The sequence below is a fragment of the Sebastes fasciatus genome, chromosome 12 (genome assembly GCF_043250625.1).
Source record: "Sebastes fasciatus isolate fSebFas1 chromosome 12, fSebFas1.pri, whole genome shotgun sequence".
Taxonomy (NCBI): domain Eukaryota; kingdom Metazoa; phylum Chordata; class Actinopteri; order Perciformes; family Sebastidae; genus Sebastes; species Sebastes fasciatus.
In genome coordinates, this window is record NC_133806.1 from 28,190,473 (window position 1) to 28,211,710 (window position 21,238).

Sequence of the window (21,238 nt, forward strand, 5' to 3'; positions counted from 1 at the left end):
AGAAATGTTGCAATCCCACCAATATATCCCTACAATGCGTATGTTGTGAACAGGCGACCACTGACAACACGTGAAGGCAACACGGTGTGGGCATGCGCAGTGAGGACAACAAAACACCGGAAGCTCCAGAGAATTTAACATAGCGGTTTCTTCTATTTTATTTTGGTGTCTATCTTCAGTAATACGTTCATTTTCACCGGTAAGGCATTTACAACATGTGTATTATTAGTTTTAATGCCTAATATATATCATCGTACGTACGAGAGCAATGCACGGCGGAGACTGAAGGCACATCACCCTTCACTGCTGAGTGGATGTCATGTTTAATGTAACAGATTGCAGAGGAAGTTGACAGAAGAGCTGTAAGCCAGAAGGGGAATAGGTACTCCTTTCCAACACACTGGTTTTGGGGAGATTACCTAGTGTATTGATAAACTGGGGGAAAAAAGTTTGGAAATCTGTGTTTGGTGGATTATTTCTCTGTTGTTACAATGTTAATTGGCATTGTATTTTACATCGTTGGAAAGCCTGTTTATTTACCTTCACAATGATGTCCAACTTGTAAGGATCATGCATTTGTGGGATGAGCAGCACAGCTAATTATGTGGGTAGCGCCCAAGATGGTAAACACTGTTTACCATTGGCAGACAGAGAAATAATCCACCAAACACAGATTTCCAAACTTTTTTTTCCCAGGTTTAGAATATCAGTCCCTTCCCCGTCAATATCAGTCAAAAACAAAGTTCCTATATAACCACATCACTGACCTAGTTCTAGTATTCTGTCTATAATAGCTTTGAATATCTGCAGTCTGATTTTCTTTGGGGAAATTTCCAAGTTAATTGCCTTGTCCCTGTGACCCAAAAAAAGTGGCAATTAACCTAGTTCTTAAATATGATTCACAGCCACTGCTGTCTTGCACATTTTGAAGTCTATTGATCCTATAAGACTGATCCCATTAAATTGTTAATTATCCAGGTTGCTTCATCTGAAGCCTCAGCTGGTGGAACTGCTTTGTGTTTTCAGTCGGTGCATCTTTCAGTCCCTCTGTGCTTTTACATTTCCATCCCCTTCTCAGAAAATCTTTTCAGATAGTTTTTCTCAGTTTATGGCTCATCACCTTCTCTGTGGTGTTGTGCTGATCAAATTCCTGTATAATTTCTTCAGGTCTATCTATCAGATATGGCCCGTGAGCACCAGAAGCTCCAGTCCCAGCAGAAGAATGCCAAAAGCATGCAGACATCAAGAAGAGAAAAGGCCATGACCAGAAGACAGTAGCCAAGGCTGCTTTAGTATACATGTGCACTGTGTGTCGGATATGTGCTTATAGGCGGAAAAGGGAACATGAGATTATTGTTTTATGAGCTCATTGACCCATGAAGTTAGATTGGAAATCAGTAGATGGGGGGGGGGCAGGTAAAGGAGCCACATGCCTTTCTGTACAGAGATATATATTGAATTGCTCTCAACAATGAGACTTTTTTTGTGTCAAAGAGAATGTAGTGTAAGTATGATTCAGGCAAGGCTGGTACTGGATCATGTCACTTCACATATTGTTTTAGCTCTGCAGTGTATATAATGTATATTGTTTATAAACATAGAATTGAATTTAATAGATCGGCCTCATTGTCACTGATACCTGATCCAGCTATTTGAATCAGCCCGATATCCGATCCGGTATCGGTATCCCTACGATCTTGTAGACAGAAAGTGTTAAAATGCCCTCTCAGAAAGTTGGTTGAGGAAGCTCTGGCCAAATTTTCTATCTTTCCAAGACACCCTGATGGTCACGCCCTCTTTAGTGATTGTCCAGATGCACACTGCAGGTATGAAAATGGGCCGAACTCCAAGTTGTTCATGAAGTCTTCTCTGTACATTCCTCTTATTCCTACCTCCATCACCGTCTGTGTTCGCTGCTGAATTGAAATGTTTGTCTCTGTGTTGCCAGCGATGAAGTTCTATTACAACAGCTGGGACAGATATGAGCCGATTTCCCTCTTATTAATTAAACGCTCCCCAGGAATGGTGGCCAGCTACCTGTATGTCGCCTGTAGATGCAACATTGTATTTGCTTCGGCCTATAGTATCAAGTAATGTGATGTCCCAGCGGTTACTGACATCCAGCCTCTCTTTTGACCCATCAAGTGATATAATTTTAGGCGGATACACTGTGAATAGACAAGACTCTGCTGGATGCCAAGTATATTAATACCATTTTTATTGGTTTGCTTTTCATATACTGTCTGTTGAAATGTATATTTTCTAATTTTTCCCTTTTTTCTTCCCCACACTTTCTCAGACACAAATGCCCGACCCGAAGACCTTTAAGCAGCACTTTGAAAGCAAACATCCAAAGTCCTCGATGCCTCCGGAGTTGGTCGGTGTGGAGGCGTAATAGATTCTCCTCTCTTTCAGTAAGACAGTTGGGGCTGGTTCAGGACAGGCTTCTACTTCTACTTTTGCAATGTTTTGTATCTTTAGTACAACTTCAGTTATTCCTCATGCTGTTTATTTTAGTTCTTGACATATGAGTGTTTTATGCAGCGGTGTTACTGGATCTGCCTGCCCATGGTCTTTCCAAATTAGATTTTTTTACAAAACTATCCTCACTTAGACCAGTACTAAAGGTAGACGCACAGCAGACAACTACCCTCTCTTGGCTTGTGCCAAAAATATATACGTTTTATCTTTGATTGTATGCAATATTTCTATCCTATCATTTTAAAATGTTATGCTCACAAGAGCAGCTTGTCCACGGGCTCAACCACCATTAAGGCACAGACACACCAAGCCGACGTCAGAGAACTAGCGGCGATTAAGGTCGACTTCGGCTTGGTGTGTCAGAGCCTTTATACCATGTCAGGGCTCCCACTGTTTCAGGTCAAGCTTTTGAATTTAGAAGAACATGTGAATTGGCACTGGCTCAGCTTAACAATGTTGTAATACTGAGGTCATCTGCATCTAAACCAAATGTACTGTGAAACCCTTTATGGATTTTTAACTGAAGCTAATTTGATATGTGCCATGGTTGGCACTTATTCAGAACAACTAAAATGTGTTCTTTTGAGTAGATTCAGATTTCCAGTCTGCACTGATTTTTTTCCTTGCCTGGATAATTTTTAAAATAAAACTATAGTTTTTGGTGATATGAAGAATATATTAAACATATTGCGGTAAACGGGTGCTGACATTTTCATGATATGTGTCTAGTTCATGTCACTTTCTCATGTGCAACAGAGTTATAAAAGTTGACCAGAGAGGGCACTGCAAGTCTACTCATAGCAAATTTTTCCATGACACAATTTCCTCCTCTTTTCATAGAGCAATGGTATGACTGCATAAAACCGGTTCTATTATCTTTCACCTTGTGATATACAGTGATTTTGGGGTGAAGATAAAAGTTTGCACTGGCTGTTGTTAATGATACCGCTAACAATCTTCTCCTATCCTCCCAGTTTGTCATTGTCATAAGTACGTGGCACAATTGTGTGCACCACTGTTGTATTTGATCATGGTTTAGTTCATCACTGTTGTATTTCGCAGTAACCTGTCTCACACTGTCACCTCAATGGCATCTGTGCACAAAAAAAGTTTCATGCTCTTGAGTGTTATCCCGTCATGGTGGTGCTAAAGTATTTTGACACTGAACCTACATCAAAAGTCTACATTATACTGTAAGTTAGCTTTGGTTCTTATTTTTAGATGAGTTTCTTTTCCTTGCATGTTAATAGACAGAGATTTAATTTATACAAAGGAACTATTTTCAATACATTAGGACCTACTGGTCATTAACCACGGACATTGTATCACTGTGCTAAAGTCTGGACTGACAACCAGCCATGTTTTTACTTTTATAATAATCATTTCTTTGTCCCCACGACGTTATGTGTAGCCTATTAATAAAAGTGTTATTTTTATATAAACCATTACGAAGTTGTTGTTTTTTGCATCATATAGAAATGTACAATTGTTTTACATATTTTTGTAAGTATATGTGAGTGTGTGTGTTAGGTTGCTTTATGGCCTTTTGAGCTTCCACCTACTGTACAGATTATTAGTGTAATGCTTATTCAGACCTAACCTGGTTGAAACTAATGTGTACTGTAGTTAGTGTTAAACCATTATCACTATCATATTACAGTGAACACTCATCTGAGCCATCTGTGAACCGTGCGATGAAGGTGGAAATATTTAATCGCACTTCCTCATCTATCTCTGCTCCTCAGTCCTTTCAGTGGTGCTCTAGAGCCCAATTATGATAATCTGAGTTTCATTAGCTTGTCAGTTCATACCCTGGTGACAAAGCGAGACCCCCATTGTTGCTCTTCCACAAAATTTATGATAAAACTTATTATAGCATGTATGAATTTTGCAAAGCATAAATTGTAGCATGAATCACTGCTTTAGTGGGAATGCTGTAAGAACTGACAACAATGTCAGTTCTTCATTAAATCTGTAGCCAGAGACATATATATATATAAACACCGACAGTATGATAATAATGCACTTTGCGTGTGTCTGATTGTCTGTAGATATGTAGCCAATAGATAAGATATATTTTAATAAAATTTAGTTGTACCAACAGGATACAGTAGAGCACAGAAGCTGTTTCCATGCTGCGAGGCAGACGAGCGCTCATGTCTGCCGCTGATCCCAGCGGGACATCAGATGAGTAGGAGGTCCTTAATGTGGCCGAGGACACATTCGCGTACACACTGCTAAAAGAATGTGGCCACTTCTGAATGTGGTCTGAACGATCGGATCTCAGTGCTTCCTTAATTCGTCTTGAGTGCTTTCACAACTGTACTTAGAGCTGTCCACTTGTGATCCCATCACTCAGAACGCATGTTGATGGCAGGTCTGAACATGGCCTATGGCATCTCAAGAGTGCTCCTTTAAATGTTGAAATAAATAACAGACAAACTATCACACTGGCACACAAAAAACTTACTGTTTATTGCAATTGTCTCTAAGAGAAATGTTGACAAAATGATAATGTAATATTTAATGGATAATTATGAATAGAATAAGTGGAGCTCGTTGGGATTTTGCAACTTCAGCAGAGTGAATTCCTGCAGACATGGAGGCTTGAATCTTCACAGTCACCAAAAGTCTCCACGACCACAAGATTCAGCCCATTATGCTGTATTTCCTTTTGGAAATTCTGTTGCCCCAGAAAATGATTTCAATGACGTATGAAGAGACTGATAAGATTGATGCCCATTTGTTTGTTATTTGATGATTAAATCTACAGACATTATTTTTTTTTACATGTTAAAGTTTCCTCCTGTGACTGTTGTTGTAGAATATGAAGCTGAGTTGCTCCATGACAACTGACTTTTTTCTTCTTATGTTGCTGGGAAACCTGACCTTTGATAGTAATTTGTAAGTTGCGCATGTGTGTTCTAGTTCGCTGGATGTGGTTGACAGACTCGTCTAACTGGTTACGCCTCTTTAAATTGTCATTTAGCTTGCTCTTTTTCTTTTCCTTTACTTGAAACTCCTCTGATTTAGACCAGACTTTGACAAGTGAGAGGAAACTAACTTTTTTTTTGTACTGGTGCCTGTGCATTTCTACAGCCAACACGATCTGATCTGCCCTTAAATAGGTTACAGGCTTGAAATCTTGGCCCAAGGGGAAAACATGTGACAAGGCAAAAATAGCTTCACTCTCTCCCCTTGGAAACCAACCAGAATGCAGAAATAGTAGTTTCTATTAGGCAAGATATACTGTAGCACTGTGTCCTGTGTTCCAGTTTGTGATGCCCTCAGCATCTCCAGCAATTCCAGACACAATTTCACCACTGTGTGGAAAACGACTCATTTTGTTAGAGAAATATCACTCTAAGGAGCTTGGTGGTCTCTTGATAAAATGTGACCACATCACCAATCAGTGTGGACACTGCCATGATCAGTGGGCAGCATGCAGTGTAAGGCTGCATTAATAATAATAATAATGAATTGAATTTTTGTAGCACACTTTAAAATACAGCGAAATCTCAAGGTGCTTCACACAAAGGGTAAAACAATCACAATACAATGTTAAGACAATTTACACGAGAAACGTAACAAAATAGGATGAATAAGATTATAGACAAATTATTTCCTGACATAAATTATAAGCAACTAAAAATCAAAGCAATTATAAAAAAAAAACCTAGGGGAAAGCTAAGAGGAACAGGTGAGTTTTAAGATTATATTTAAAAACAGCAAGTGAATCTGAATTCACACCAGATCAGTCAGTAGCCTATATTATGCTGTTTCTGCCTCTGCCCAGATAGCATACAAAATAGTGATCTGTAGTACGACAATTAGGGATTCTAAATTGATTACATCTCAAAGAGTATGACAAAGGTCACTACTGCACATAATTTATAATATTTATAATGCACATATTTATTTACCTTTTTAACTTTAACTTTTTACTAGTGTTCTATTGCTTGGGTATTTTTTTTACTCTTATTTATTGTATGCCCTGCCTTATTCTTATTTGATGTACTTACTTACTTCTTCTGTTAGAATCTTTGCTGCTGTGCAACTGCAATTTCCCCACGGGGATAAATAAAGTGCTATCCTATCCTATCCTAGTTATAATATTAATAAACTACACCTCCCACAATGCCTCGTGTTCGGTTGCCTTGGTAACGTTTGACGTCATGTCCCTCCCCCACCCCACCCCCCCACCCCTGTTCCGGCCGTGCCTTGGACTGGTGTGATTGGAGGGAAACCCCGTGGACTGCATTCACACAGACTGCCTGAGAGAATCAGCTGTATCGTGGCACGTCGAAATCACTGCTATCCGCCAGTACCCAGGTAGGAAACGACTTAACACTTTTAAAACGTTAACAATAATTATAGTAAGGTCTTCTAAGTCATCGTATAATACAGCGATGATGTAAGCGCATCGCCTCCCAGTTGATTGTGGGGCTTCTTGTAGCCGCGAAGACCGTCAGAGCAAAGAACAATGGCTAGCTTAGCTACCGTTTGGGATGTGTCTAATGGCTGGTTATAAAATGGAGCATAGGACGGGTCAGGTCGAGGGTTGAAGCTCTGATATATATAGATATTCTGCCTCACACGTTTAACATGTTATATGTAAGGTTATGCTAACTGCTTCCTTGTTAATAAATACCTACTGTGATGGGAATGCATTGTCTAGGAGGAATAATAACTGTCGCATGTATACATATGTCTGTTATTCTAGGGTGTGTAATCTTAGTTTCAGCCTCCGTAATTCTACACATTGTCTGACATTGCCAGCAACCCGTGGCACGGTGATGTAGTTTTATTAGCTGTATTGGAGGTGTTGAGTATGTTACACATTAACATACTGAACGATTAGATTGATATCTCCTCTGCTACCAGACGGTTCAACCCAACATCACACCTTTTTAACAGATCGGCGTCGCATGAAGCGGCCAAGATACTCGTTTTTTCGGTTTCGGGGTTGAACATAAACGTTTGAAATAGTTTGTCCACGTTAAAATAAATGACCAAAGGCGATAGAAAACGGGTTTAACTCCCGGCCCCCCCTTTTTTTTTTGGTGGTGGTCTGGAATGCTTGGTTCCAGGAACTAGTCGGCGCCATACTGGAAACAGGTCACGAGGGCCTCACGCTAACGCTAGCTAGAGGCTGCTCTCTCTTCATTCTTCATGCTTTAATGCTTTAATGCTGTCTCATCGTCTCAACTAGTTGGTTTTAACTCAACTTATATTCAATGGAAGCGTTTCTGAGTTCGTGAAGGGGAAAAATAGACAGACATTAATCACAGTACTTGGCTGTAATGTCGCACTTTAGTTTCCGTGTTCTCGCTTGTAGGGCGAGCCACAGGTACGGAGATGATGGGTGTGGTGGTGTGTGTGTGTGTACGGCAGAGAGAGAGAGAGGGGACACATTTGCGTTTATCCTAGCCAGCAATTCAAGATCGATATATTCTATCAGTACAATGACTGTTGAATACTTTATTTCGACGACTCGTCTTACAACCACACGAGATTTGAACTGTAATTACTTTTTTTTGGTAGCTTATTTATTTGTCGATTAAAATGCATACAAGGCAGCTTTATTTGTATAGCACATTTCAGCAACAGGCAATTCAAAGTGCTTTACATAAAGAACATTGCGACAAAGTGCAAAAGAACAATAAGACATAATTAAAACGGTTATAAAAATTAGAAAATAAAAACAAGCTTAAAAAAAAGCTAGGATAGAAGCTAATATAGAGTATAACACACAAGAGTAAAAGCTCTAGTGCAGTATAAGATCATTATCTGGTTTAATAAAAGGCAGCAGCAATACACACCCCATACATACCCATGGGTCATGTTACATCATGTCATTTGGTAGATCACCAGTGTGTGCTGAAACGGTTGCAATTTCTACAAATTCCCTTTGCATACTGTTTTTAAAAATTTTGCAAAGCTGAAACTATTAAACACCGTTTGTGTTGTTTTGGAGTGGCAGCAGTAAAGCTACTAGGGCTGGGACAATTCACCTTTCTCCTGATTCAATGCTATCACGATACTGCCGATTCGATATGTACTGTGATTTTTTTTAAAGTATTCTAAGGACTTTCACTTTGGAAAATATTTAAATAAATACAGTAAAAATGTTTGATTTTCAGCATGTATGTAGTCATAGATGTCCTGAAGTGAAATATATCAGTCATTGTAAGGAATTATTTATTATTTTTTCCAGCAACCCAAAAGTCAAAGAATAAAGATATTTCCCTCACACATTAGTGTAATTATATTTTTAATTTATAAGGAACATGTCTTGTTTTATACTTCTGGTGAATATAATCCAATCAATCTTATTTCCATGTAAGTACGTTAGGACGTAGTCACATGTGTATACTTCTGCTAACTTCTCCAAGGTCGTCGCTAGCTCTCCCGTCAGCTCCGTTCTCTTTATACATCCAAAGGGCGGGACTTTGCCTCTCTATAGTAACGTATGTCCTCCTGTTGACAGATATAAATACTGTAGTTGAGTGTTTTTCTTAAAAAAATTACAAATCCTTCTGAAGGGGATACAAGCTGGCAATTTGGAAATAGTCTGTTTTGTGATTTCAGTATTTTTCTATTATTTTTTTCAGTTTATTTGGTTGTTTAACTCTATATAGGGTGTGTAGAATTTGCTTTTGTTTCTGTATGTCAGGACAGATATTGAACACGCCACACTACATGAACTCTGGAATGGAAAAAAGTGATTGATTCTCTGGAACCCCGCTGGCTATTTTGGATGGGTCAGGCGGATGTAGGGTATTGATCTAGAAATGAGAAATCCTGTGTCGCTGCGGTGTCAAGTCAACACATCACTGCGTTCACATTATTATTTTACAATACCAACCTATAGAGTGCTCCAGGGATGAGGTATTTTTGTAGGCCAACCAGGAAGTTGGCATCACCCTGGTTCCCTCAACAAAAAGCCAATGAGATTTTTCCATTGGGTTTTGGATTATTGCAGAAAATAAGCTCTGTGTTTGTCCTTTATGATACTTACACGTTTTGTTCAGCAAGATAATCTTCACAAATGAACACCACTTTTATGATTTTTGAAGTGTAAATGCAATCGCCAGAAGTAAAAAGCTAACGTCTATAAACAAAGTACACCACGGTCACATGAACGTGAGTAAACACAACGAGGCTGTAAAGGCGGACTAGTTGGCGTGATGACGTTTAGCAGTCTCATTTAGCCACTTCTTAGCAATCGCCTTATTTAAGACACATAGAGGCTTGAACATTGAAGATATGGGTATTTATTGATGTATTTTATGTCGTTAAACAAAAAGCAACAGTTGCTAACAGTAATATCGCCACTTTTCTTAAATCCCCATGCTCACAGGCCTTGCTGGCATATTTTTATTTTAATGCAACTGCATCTTTACTTACTGAACCTTCTTATTTAGCTAACAAAAATACATCTTTAGCAAAAGTTATTTTCTAATATCTTAAACATATAGACTGGTGCAGAAATGAGTCCTAAAACCCAGAAATGAGTTTCTTTTTAGCACTTCCGGTTGTCTCTTGTCTGGAAGTCAATGGGTGTATTGATAGGTTTTTAGTTAGATGCCTAAAATAAGGTGGTCAACACAAGCTGAAGAGATGAGGTTTTGTTCTACCATATAAAATACGTCAGTAAATATCCCACTCGTGAATTTTTAAGCTTTTATGTGTCTTAAAAACAGCGGTTGCTAACAAGTGGCTAAATGAGACTACTAAATGTCATCACGTTGACTTCTCCGCCTTTACAGCCTTGTTGTTTTTACTCACGCTTATGTGACCATGATGTAGTTTGTTTATAGCCTAACGTTAGCTTTTACTTTTGGCGATTGCATTCACATTTCAAAAATCATAAAAGTGATGTTCATTGGTGGAGATTCTTATGGGAAAAAAATTTTAAGTATCATAAACGTTTGTTTGCCACAGAGCTAACGATGCTAACTGCCGGGTTGGCCTACAAAAATTTGTCATCCCTGCAGCACTCTATAGTCAATGTACTCTTGCTTTTGTGCTCACTTGTTATGTGATGGCCCTTTGCTATTCTTCCCTGTCCAATCACCCTTTTACTCCCATAGCCTTGATTGGTCACGGAGTGCATCAGTGTTTCCTTGTAGAAATACTTCCTAAGGAGGGCAGCAAGCCTAAAAAATAGCAGTTGCATCAAATGCCACAACTTCAGTTAAACCAATAGAGATGATTTCTCTTTTACTGATAGTTTAGGCTCATTAGCCTTATTAATCGCTCTTTACATTATATTTTTCAATTGCTCTACTCCTTAAGTGATGGGAATGTCTGGTAAATAGGCACTGGTCCAAATAGAAAAATATTCTCTCACCACTCACTTAATTGACCGCCAGCTGTCCTCTTTTCTTTTCTTCTCTACTTTTCTTTGTCCAGTGAGCAGTCATGACCGAGCAAGCATGCCCAAACCCACTGGTGCAAAAGGCCAAGCTGGCCGAGCAGGCTGAGCGCTATGATGACATGGCTGCTACAATGAAGGCTGTGACAGAGGAGAGCGATAAGCTGTCAAACGAGGAGCGTAACCTGCTGTCAGTGGCCTACAAGAATGTGGTGGGTGCCCGCCGCTCCTCGTGGCGTGTGGTGTCCAGCATTGAACACAAGGCCGACGGCGAAAAGAGGAAGACCATGGCCAAAGTGTACCGGGAAAAGATTGAGAAAGAGCTGAAAGATATCTGCAAAGATGTGCTGGTGAGATTGATAACATTTCATTTAACAACAGTGTTGGCTTTATCTGTCCGTTTAAGCTTTTTGTCATCATTTAGACATAGGTGTCCATATCCTTTTTACTTAGAAATGTGCATGTCTGAAAGTGGCTCATTTCTGGTTAAAGCGAATTGTCCATGGCTCTGTATACTGCATGGTAAAAAAAAAGTGGATAAACGTTAACTATTAAGTCTAATCTGATATCATACAGTATCACATTTTACCCCCAAGAACAAACTGGATTTATTCATTTTCAGCAAGTGTGGTTACTAATCGTTTGGCATGTACATTTTTTGCAAATTACTTCAGTCAATCATCTCCTTTTGACATTCAGATTATGTGAAGAAATGTCGGATGACCGTGGAGTGAGTAACTCCACAGTCGTACCTCCCTTCAACGGCTCTTATTCTTGAATGTGTCATTTCTGTCAAAAAACATGTCGGACCTTGTAAAGAAGTGCCACGCCTTGAGTGCTTCATTATTATCCCTTGCTGTTTTACAGCAATTCTGCTCAAGTGTTCTGCCTTTAAGTTATCTGTTATCAGTGATGACCTATAGCTTATCATTGTATTCTTCCTCACACATGGGGAAAAAAAGTATATTAAGTGGGGTGAGAGTATGCAAAATGAGGATTTTTTTTTTTTTTTTAAACATCTTCTACTTAGTTTATTGATTTCATTCATGATTCATAATCTTGAGTTAGCCAGGTTTTTCAGCAGTTTAAGTGTGTTAATCCTGACTTATGGTCATGCTCCAAGTGGTCCTCTCTCATTACCCCTGCAGCAGCAGTTCTTTTGAATGTCACCAACTTCCTTGTTTGAGCAGTGCAAGCCGCAGTCAAGTTCTAAGTGGATAACCCAGAGATGAGAAAGTATGAAAACACAGAACGCATGAGCTCACACAATGCAAGAAATTATGTGTAAATACACTCACCGGTAGTCTGCAGGTAGAGACGACAGCGCATCTTACTGGTAGTCTGCAGGTAGAGACAACACAGCGTATCTTACTGTTAGTCTGCGATAGCGAAGACACAGCTTATCTCTCCGGTAGTCTGCAGGAAGAGACGACACAGCGTATCTTACCGGTAGTCTGCAAGTAGAGACGACACAGTGTATCTTACCGGTAGTCTGCAGGTAGAGACAACACAGCGTATCTTACCAGTAGTCTGCAGGTAGGGACGACACAGCGTGTCTCCGGTTGTTTGCAACTCAAAGACGCCACCGCGTATCTCCGGTAGTCTGCAGCTCAAAGACGACACAGCGTATCTTTCCGGTAGCCTGCAGCTAAAGAAAATACAGTGTATCTTACCGGTAGTCTGCAGCTGCACTTTGAGACACCATGGCCATTGCCAAAGTCAGAGATGATGAAGAAACAACAGGACTGGAAAAACCTGCTTCTCTGAAGTCACTGATATGGCGATATTTTGCCTTCCCCGTGAGTTCTGTAAACCATGAACATTTTAGGAAAAACTACAATTTGTAGGCTGCTGAAGATTTCGCCTGCAGCAACCAAAGAAAACAGCGCTCATCGAACTGTTCAGCGATTTTAGCCGCAGTCTCGCTATCTCTGCTTAAAATCAATTGTGTGTACATCCTTTTGTACTGTAAAGCGGAGTTTATGCTCATTGTAGCGCCGTCGGGGACTTCCTGGTGCATTCAGGCATGCCTTGAAAACTGAGAAATTCAAGCTGTTGATGTAAAATACCTCCTGCCATCTAGTGGCTCTTCATTTTGTTGTTTAAAAGCTTGTTCCCCAATTGACCAATAGTATCAACTAGTGAAATAAGTTATTGTTACTACATATTAAGTAAATTATATAATTTTGACCATATGGCCTTAGTGTGGTACAATCCAAAAAAAATCACACTCTGACCAAGTATGCCAGGCAGACAGAGCTGATAACCTCACAGCAAAATGTATTGATGCAGTGGAGACTAAAGTGGCTGCATGGGTCCACACCAGCGCGTGCAACATCGTGGCTGCTAGCTCGCCCTGTTTTGCGCAATCACTGCAGCTGGCGGCAAATGGTGGATTTAACCTGTTTTTGCATTAGGTTATTGTTGCAGCTGGGCAGCTTTAGCAGTTAAAAATTTGTTTTTCATTGTGTAAAAAAAAAATTTCATTGCACACTACCATGCATATGCACGTGGTATTTCAAGCCCATCATCTGTAGAACCTCTGCTACTCTGTTCTTCTCTCAGCCGGTGCATTATCTGCCTGGTGACTCACCATGTCCTAATCCTATAATGACAGCAGCTGAGCTACCAGCGCTCTGGTTCGCTGACCTCCACTTCGGCCGAACAGCCTTATGGGGACCGAAATAGAGAGGGATGAGAGTAAATAGGGCAGAAGAGGAGGGGTGTATGACGAGGATAAGGCTAGGGTATGCTTGAAGCGAACTAGTTCGTTCAAGGTGTCGCCCTACCACGTCTAAAGACATGTTTGTTCCCGTTCTGAATGGCCACAATCAAAGGTGGAATGAAAAGCCCACCACCGTAGAGGGGGACAAACCAAAATCAAATGGAGATAACGACGCATACAGTCTCTCCTCCATGGTATTCATGTTATTGCTCTTGGTTATGCAAGTGATGGAAGTAGTTGCATGAAGACAAGAAGAGCCCTTGCCTACTTTCTCACTTTAGCAAACGGCTAATTGCTGCATGAAGTGGCTCTTGTTGGTTGTTCAAAACAATAGCAAACAGATTTTCCTGGGGTTGTCGCTTAGGTGTGAAATGGTATAAATTTGGTTGTATGTATTGACACCTTATTTGTTATCTTTCTTGATGGATTTTTTTACGTTGTTGCAATACTTAAACAACAACTTCCAATGACTGAGTTTAGCTATATGGCCGACTTAAAGTTGACAAACTCAATATGCATTTTAATGGTCCATTTTAAGGTAAGTTTTTAAGAAATGTGTTTTATTGCTAACAGAACTTGTGTAACCTAATGTAACAGTTGTTGTTTTAGTGTTATTGTTTGAGATACCAGAGCATTCCCCTGCTGGAATAGTGTTTTGTGCTACCTTTTTTGTACCTTTGAATTATTAATAACTCGGGCTGAAAGTCCATATAGCATTTTCTTCTGAGCGCCAGCCTAACTTTTTTCACAGCACTCCAAATCTTTTGTGCGGACACTCCGAGTGCTTCTCGTTGAACATCTTTTGAACATTTCAGAATGGTTGTCAGCCCTGCCAAAGCTTTTCTGCCAGAAAAAAAAAAAATGCTACATGGACACCTTACAGAAAATTCACGTTTTTATCTAATGAAATATTCTGCTTTCATCCATATTTGTTGGCGTTTAGCCTTTCAAAAAAAAAATTCTCTGCGGCCAAAAATCTGTTTGCTCTCCCGCTTGCTGCGGCGTACACGAAGGGAGGCATTCACCTGTATTAACGGACACTCAAAGCTTCATTCGAAAACCTCAATAGCAGTTTTGAATTTAAAAGACATACGGTACAGCCCTAGTTACTTGGTACGATCCACTTTGTTTCAATATAAACAATATAAGTTCTATTCAAGTAGAGAGGCCTTACCTGTGCATTTCTTTTAGGAACATGGCTGTGTTGCCTGTTCCTCTTGAGCTGAGAGGCTTTTACATCTTGGCTTGCTTGGGTTGTCCTTTCTAGGAATCCCTCTCAATTCTTTGAATGCAACAAGACTATAGAGGAAGATATAATCATACAAGATATCATACGATTATATAGTTTCATGTGCTTTCAACATCCCTGCCGTGGTTTGATTTTAGCTATGCCCTTGCCAGTGGCTCAGTTCCACATTCAGATCCCAGAGGGCTTTTCTGATCCCTCACATCAGTCTAAGATCATTCGGCAAATGCAGGCACTTCATCAGCCTAGTTTGTTCCATTGAACTTGAGATAATGTACAAATGCACTGTGTAATGAACACAATCTTACAGAACTTACAAACATCCTTGTCTCTGAATCCATTTGGAATACTGGTCAGTGTTTGAACTATTAATATATGGATTTGTGTGATGTGAGCCTACATTACATTCTTTTTCAGACCAAATTTTTCAACTTGTGACCTAAATTATAATGTTTGCCTTCTGCCCAGGGACCCACGCTCACAGCCCCTCTTTATATTACTATTCCTATGTAGAAAGCATTAGCTAGGCCCGTCTCCACTCAGTTTTAGAAATCAGGAGGCATTGTAAATTGAAGGGCAGGTCTGGACTGTGTTTCTTAAAGGAGCTCTAAACGGAATTCAGAGCAATGACCTGAAGAAGTGGCATCAGATAACGTACACTAGCATATTTAGCTACTTTATTGACTCCGTTGCTACAGACGGTGAAGCGATGAACAACCTGAAAAGCTCTGAGGCAGATCAGTACTTCCACAGTAAGGTTTTTTTTTTTTTTCTACGCACAGATAACTGTACTTGAACTATTTTTAGTCTAATGTTTCCCTGCACTCCGTGCCATAAACTGCCTTACATTTTAAACTGTACAGAAAATGGTAAAAGTAACTAGCTTTCATTAAACAGACGCTACAATGCTGTGTCCTCCCTACACACATGAAATCATACCTTATGTTCTCCTGACACTGCTGTCAGTCCTTTTTAAGGACCTGACATCTCTTCTGTACTTCTCTTTCATAGCCCACCACAAAGTAGGATATGGATTTTCCTCCGTTGGCTTTTTCTCCACTAAATAAAATGAGCACACATACAGGGTTTATGGTGGTCTCTTCAAGTTTAGCTTTCTCAGCCACATTCTTCTGGATTCCTCGTCTGTAGGTAGGCGATGGAAACTGTACCGTTGGTCACAAGAACAGTCCCTTTTTGTTTTGGGTGCATGTTCAACACACTGTTGATGAAGCCACAAATTTAGCTTTGTCTGGTTGTAAGTGCAGCCGCGAACAGCGCAACAAGTAACAGAGCTCCGCACGGACATTTTAGAAAATGAAATTTTTAACCTTAGATATCTGTTAAAAAAATAAAGCATGATTTGCTCAAATTGAAAGCGAATTACTTTTCAAAAGAAGCGCTGTTGGCGGTTAGCCACTATGGTTAGCCTATGGGACTAACTAGCTTACTGCTACTTCGGCTACCTCACCAGAAGTTATGCCCATCATTTCTACAGCAATGCCCTGAAAATAAGGTGGATATGGCCCACTTTTTGTAATGGCTGTTGGGGAGATTCATGTTGCTGTAGAGGCAGTGTTTAACCCTCTTTGTCCCATAGCGCTTTAACATGGTAGATTAACAACACCTTTCAGCTGGTGTGTTAATATACACTACCACCTCATATGACAATAAGGTACGCTTCCCCCCGCAAGCTAGCACTCAGGTTAGCAACAGGGAGAGGCTGTCTAGTGGTGCATTCTTGTGTTGGAAAGCTGGGCTCTGTGAGTGGCCTACTTCCTCAGCAAAGGCTCATCAGGAGTTCATCAGCCTAGCTCTCTCCCCTCTTTCTCCATCCCACCAACTTTCATCCATATTCCATCCTCCCTCACTCTCCTCCCCCAACCTTTTTCCACTCTGCACCATCTTCACTCTCCACTCTTCTGCCCAGCCTGACGCTTTCTCCTCCCCTATGCTTTAATGTTATCCACCATCCACACAGATCCACCCCCCTTCAGTGGCTCAAGGGGGGCTCCATCCCTGAGGCTATTGGAGGTAGCCAGCTCTACCCTCATTTAGGTCTGTTGAGAAATGTTGGCTATGAGGTTTATTTGAATGGGTTGAAATAACATCCACTGCTCTTATGGGGTCAGTGGATAAGTGTTTTATAGTCACATGAGCTTTGTAGTAATCAGTGTAAAAATTCCCACCTTCATCGATGAACTTTTTATTTTATACCCATAGTACCCAAGTATACAAATCTACTCTGCTATTTCAAGGTCATGCCAGCCCAAATCAAAAGCAAGCTATGTACATTACAGTTGACGCATTTGGATTTTAATATTTTAGGAAGTCTGTTCTTTTCTAACAGTATGCTATGTCTGTTTTATTTGCTTTCTGCCACAGAGTCTCTTGGACGATCATCTCATTTTGAAAGCCGATCAACCAGAGAGCAAAGTCTTCTATTTGAAAATGAAAGGAGACTACTTCCGCTACTTGGCTGAGGTGGCTACAGACGAAGAGCGGACAGGTAAGCGTTAAGTCTCTTTTATACCATCTGTGTGTGGGGGTGGTAGGGGGTTATTTAATTTTCATTATTTATGCGTGAGCATGTTTTGCAACTCCTAGCCTAGCCAAATATGATGTATTAGTTAAGATCCTATTAAATGAACACTTACATATTGGGATGAGCTTTATGACATTGGCTCTTCAATGCTGATTACTACAACTTACAACATGCTCCTCTGGCAGTAAGAAAGGTGGAATAAATGTATTTCAATGTTAACACTTCCTGTTATTGTTGTTTACTGTTAATAGTCAACAACTAGTATGGGGAATAATTATGCAATAGATGCCTTAAGCATGTTAAAAAATGAACTTTAAGAGGAGATCTTTTTTTTGTAAATTTAACCTGAAAAACTAAACCTGTTGGGGTTTATTGGGCCTCAGTCAATCTTAGGCTAGTCTCTGGTCTACAGTGACCAGCTTAACCTTTTTAAATAAGCATGATCACATCTTTTTGTTTAGAAAGCACCTCAGGAGTAAAGAGTGTCTCCATCCGTTTCAGTTTCATTCTCTTAACCTATTTGCCCCCTAGTGGAAGAAATATAACAGTGTCTACAGATGTTAAAGCAACATGATTCACTGGTCTCCTCTCTCTAAAGCTACTAAACTCTGTAGACTGATATGCAAGTCTCATTTGTCATTTGTAGCCATATGTATTTTACTAATTTCATGCCTATCCAACAAGACAGTGATTACCAACCTGGGGTCTGGACCCCCCAAAGGTTTGCAATTTGAATCTGGATGGTCCTGAGATGGTTTACAAGGAGAGAGAAAAATAATCCACACAGTTGTCTATCAATTTTAGAGATTTTCTTTCTCAGATACATATCAGCATTTCCATAACTTGCCTTGTTTGTAGTCAATGTAGGCATGCATGTCTTTAGCCATAAGGGAAAACTAAAAGGTCTCAGGCTGTTCAACAGCAGGTCCACAGTCAGCCAGTAGTAATCAGTCAGTCTACAGACAGTGCCACTGTCCAACTCTGAAATTTCTGAGCCCGTTTATTGACCTCCGGCATCTGCTTTATAATTCTCCCTTCACTATGACCGCCACTGTAAGAAAGTATGTACAACTTGGCCTTTTTAACATCGTGTTCCGAGAATGTTTATTTTGGCCTTCAGAAACAATTGGTGTTGAACCTCCCAACGAGCCTTCTTCCTGATGCTCTGTACTCAACACAAACTGAGAAAGAGGCACTTGTTCATATCACAGAGGTGTGGCCCATCTATAGTATTAGTCATCAGTTACTCTAGAGTGTTGGGGAAAGTCATTAGATGTTTTTTAAACTGAATGTATTCTATTTTAAAACTGTTTTAGTGAGGTGTTGATTCCACATTCTTATTTCAATTTATTATAATAGTTGTTATTGCAGGGTTGTTGTGTTAGATTACAGTAGTTTTAGCTAACAAATTCTAATAAACCGGATGTATTGTATAGTATCAAGTATTCATTATGAAACCATAAAAAAAAAATTGAGTTTTGTCTGGTATAATGTTCCACAACTCTCTTGCTTCTTTTTTCCTCTCAGCTATCATGGAAAACTCAAAGCTGGCCTACCAAGGTGCCTTTGATATCAGCAAAGAGCAAATGCAGCCCACGCACCCAATCCGTCTCGGTCTTGCCCTCAACTTCTCAGTTTTCTACTATGAGATCCTCAACTCACCTGAGGAGGCCTGCGCGCTGGCTAAAACTGTAAGTTCATAACACCACATAACTCTTTTCAAACTTATGAGGATATTAAACTGCTCAATGTAATGCAAATTTATAACATGTCATGTTTGTTTTGTGAGGACTTGTACGACTGATTGCACAACTGTTTAAATACGCACAGTGAGACAGCAATAAAACCTGTGTACACAAACTGACCTGAAACATACACATTTTACTGACACATACCAGCTTGTTCAAGGCCTACATCATTTTTTCAGCAGTTCAAAATATATGTTTTGAATCCTTTAGGCTTTCGATGATGCCATTGCGGAGCTCGATGCACTGAGTGAAGATTCGTACAAAGACAGTACACTAATCATGCAGCTACTGAGAGACAACTTGACAGTAAGTGTTCATTTCTTAAACGTGTACCAACTCAAATGACATTAACAGATTTTGTGCACAAAAGAATGTAGCTAATGGGACTGCAACTAAGTATTTTCTTGATTGATTAGTCTACCGATAATTTTCTCAAGTAATTGTTTGGTCTTTAAAATGCCAATCGCAGCGTCCCAGAACCCTCAGTGAGATTTTCAAATGTCTTTTCAGTCCAAAACTCAAAGATATTCAATTTTCCATCATTGAAGAGTAAGAAAACCAGAAAATACTCACATTTGAGGAGCTGAAACCAGAAAGATTGCCATTTTTGTTTAAGAATTATTTAAAGATGAATCAGATTATCAAATTTCTACAGATTAATTTTCTGCAGTTTGACTAATTGTGGCAGCTCTAATTGAAACTATTGTTTTTTTCTCTGTGTTCTATAAATGTTTGCAATCATCAGTATGCCTTTTTATTTAAAACACCAATACACTCTGTGACCAGAAAACATTAAAAAAAAAATGAAAATAAAAAGGTATTTTAAGATTGGGACAGATGGTGTTGTATCCTGTACAAATTTGCGATATTGGGTCATACAAATAAAATTGACTTGACTTGAAATAACATATTAATGGATGTTGCCCTTTTTTCCTTTACCCCCTCCTTTTTGACTCTCTTCTCCTTCCCGTTCTGCTTGTCCTCCTGTCTTTTCTCAGCTGTGGACCTCTGATACCCAGGCTGAGCCAGAGGACGATCCGGAGCAGAAAGATTGAGCCCGACCCCCACAGTCATCCCTGTCTACCTGCCATCATCCCGGTTCATCTTCAACATGATCATCAACACTGAGACCACCTTATTATTATCATCATTGTCGTCCAATTCTCCATCATTTTTCTATTTAGTTCTCTCAACACTCACCTCATTCCTATCGGTTTACTATTCCTTCTTTTGTAGTAACTGTGGGGAAAGGGGATGGGGAGGGGAGGGTAAGTTTTAAATTGCGTGGCAGGAGGGTCCATGTGGAAGGGTAAAGTGTGTTTGGGGTTGGTTGCTTGTCTGCTGACCTTTCTTTTTGTGTGTGGGAGCAATAGGGTTGTTGCATTATTGAGGTGGTGGGTGAGAGGGCATGTTCTCAACTCATGAAACATGCAGCTGGTTGAGCTTTTAGAGTCCGAAAACAGTTATACTGCGCGTGTATCCTATTCATGTTAACAGTCCTGTTCTTGATTAACACCATCTTTGGATGATACATCTGTGGTTTCCCAACATGAGGCGTTGGCTCCTCACACCTTAGGAGACAGCAGCTGTTAGTCTGTACTTGGCAGGAGGAATGACAGCAGAGGTGAAGACGGGAGAGTGCTGGAGACAAGAGGGCAAGGTTTTGTTGGAACACAACGGTTACATTCCATTTACTGTCAGTTGCTCAACTTTCTACTCTTTATTATTTTGTTTTCGGGTGACCTGCTTTTGTATTTCTATGTATCAATTACGAGGTATAGAAAACTTTGAAGAACAAGAGCACACAAGCTTGTTGTTTTTATGAGCACAACAGTTTAAAAAAAATCCCACGTGCTTATCTAGTTACTGCTTTTTCAAATTTAAGATTTTTATTTGATTTGTCTTTTATTCTCCTTTTTTTTCTTTCAATACTTGCCTAAACTGCATGTTGGTAAGAAGTAGTTTGTGGAGATGTAAGGATGGTTGTTGTCGGGCGGGCTAGCTTTGTTCATGTCTTTGGAATTTTCATACAGAACACCCAAGCATAACTGTTATTTGGGGAGAAATGTGTAATTTCATGTAAGTGGAATAAAAAAAAATAATTTAAAAGTTTAAA

At 39.8% G+C, this 21,238-nt stretch overlaps 1 protein-coding gene and 1 pseudogene across 1 annotated transcript; both read left to right on the forward strand.

Annotated features, from left to right (window-relative positions):
- The first annotated feature begins 482 nt into the window (after positions 1–482).
- LOC141779624 (zinc finger protein 706-like) lies at positions 483–3,929 on the forward strand (annotated as a pseudogene).
- Positions 3,930–6,653: 2,724 nt separating this feature from the next.
- Positions 6,654–21,238, forward strand: LOC141779637 (14-3-3 protein beta/alpha-1-like). The gene is made up of 6 exons (XM_074654542.1): positions 6,654–6,813; positions 10,900–11,211; positions 17,215–17,338; positions 18,902–19,065; positions 19,333–19,428; positions 20,121–21,238. The coding sequence occupies exons 2-6, from the start codon at positions 10,909–10,911 to the stop codon at positions 20,175–20,177; spliced, it is 744 nt and encodes a 247-aa protein (XP_074510643.1). The 5' UTR covers positions 6,654–6,813; positions 10,900–10,908; the 3' UTR covers positions 20,178–21,238.

What these genes read in the sequence shown, in the direction of transcription:
- LOC141779637 (XM_074654542.1), top strand. Translation starts at nt 10,909, where the DNA reads ATGACCGAGCAAGCATGCCCAAACCCACTGGTGCAAAAGGCCAAGCTG. An exon ending in ATATCTGCAAAGATGTGCTG is followed by an intron (nt 11,212 to 17,214) that starts GTGAGATTGATA and finishes TTTCTGCCACAG; the next exon opens with AGTCTCTTGGACGATCATCT. An exon ending in TACTGAGAGACAACTTGACA is followed by an intron (nt 19,429 to 20,120) that starts GTAAGTGTTCAT and finishes GTCTTTTCTCAG; the next exon opens with CTGTGGACCTCTGATACCCA.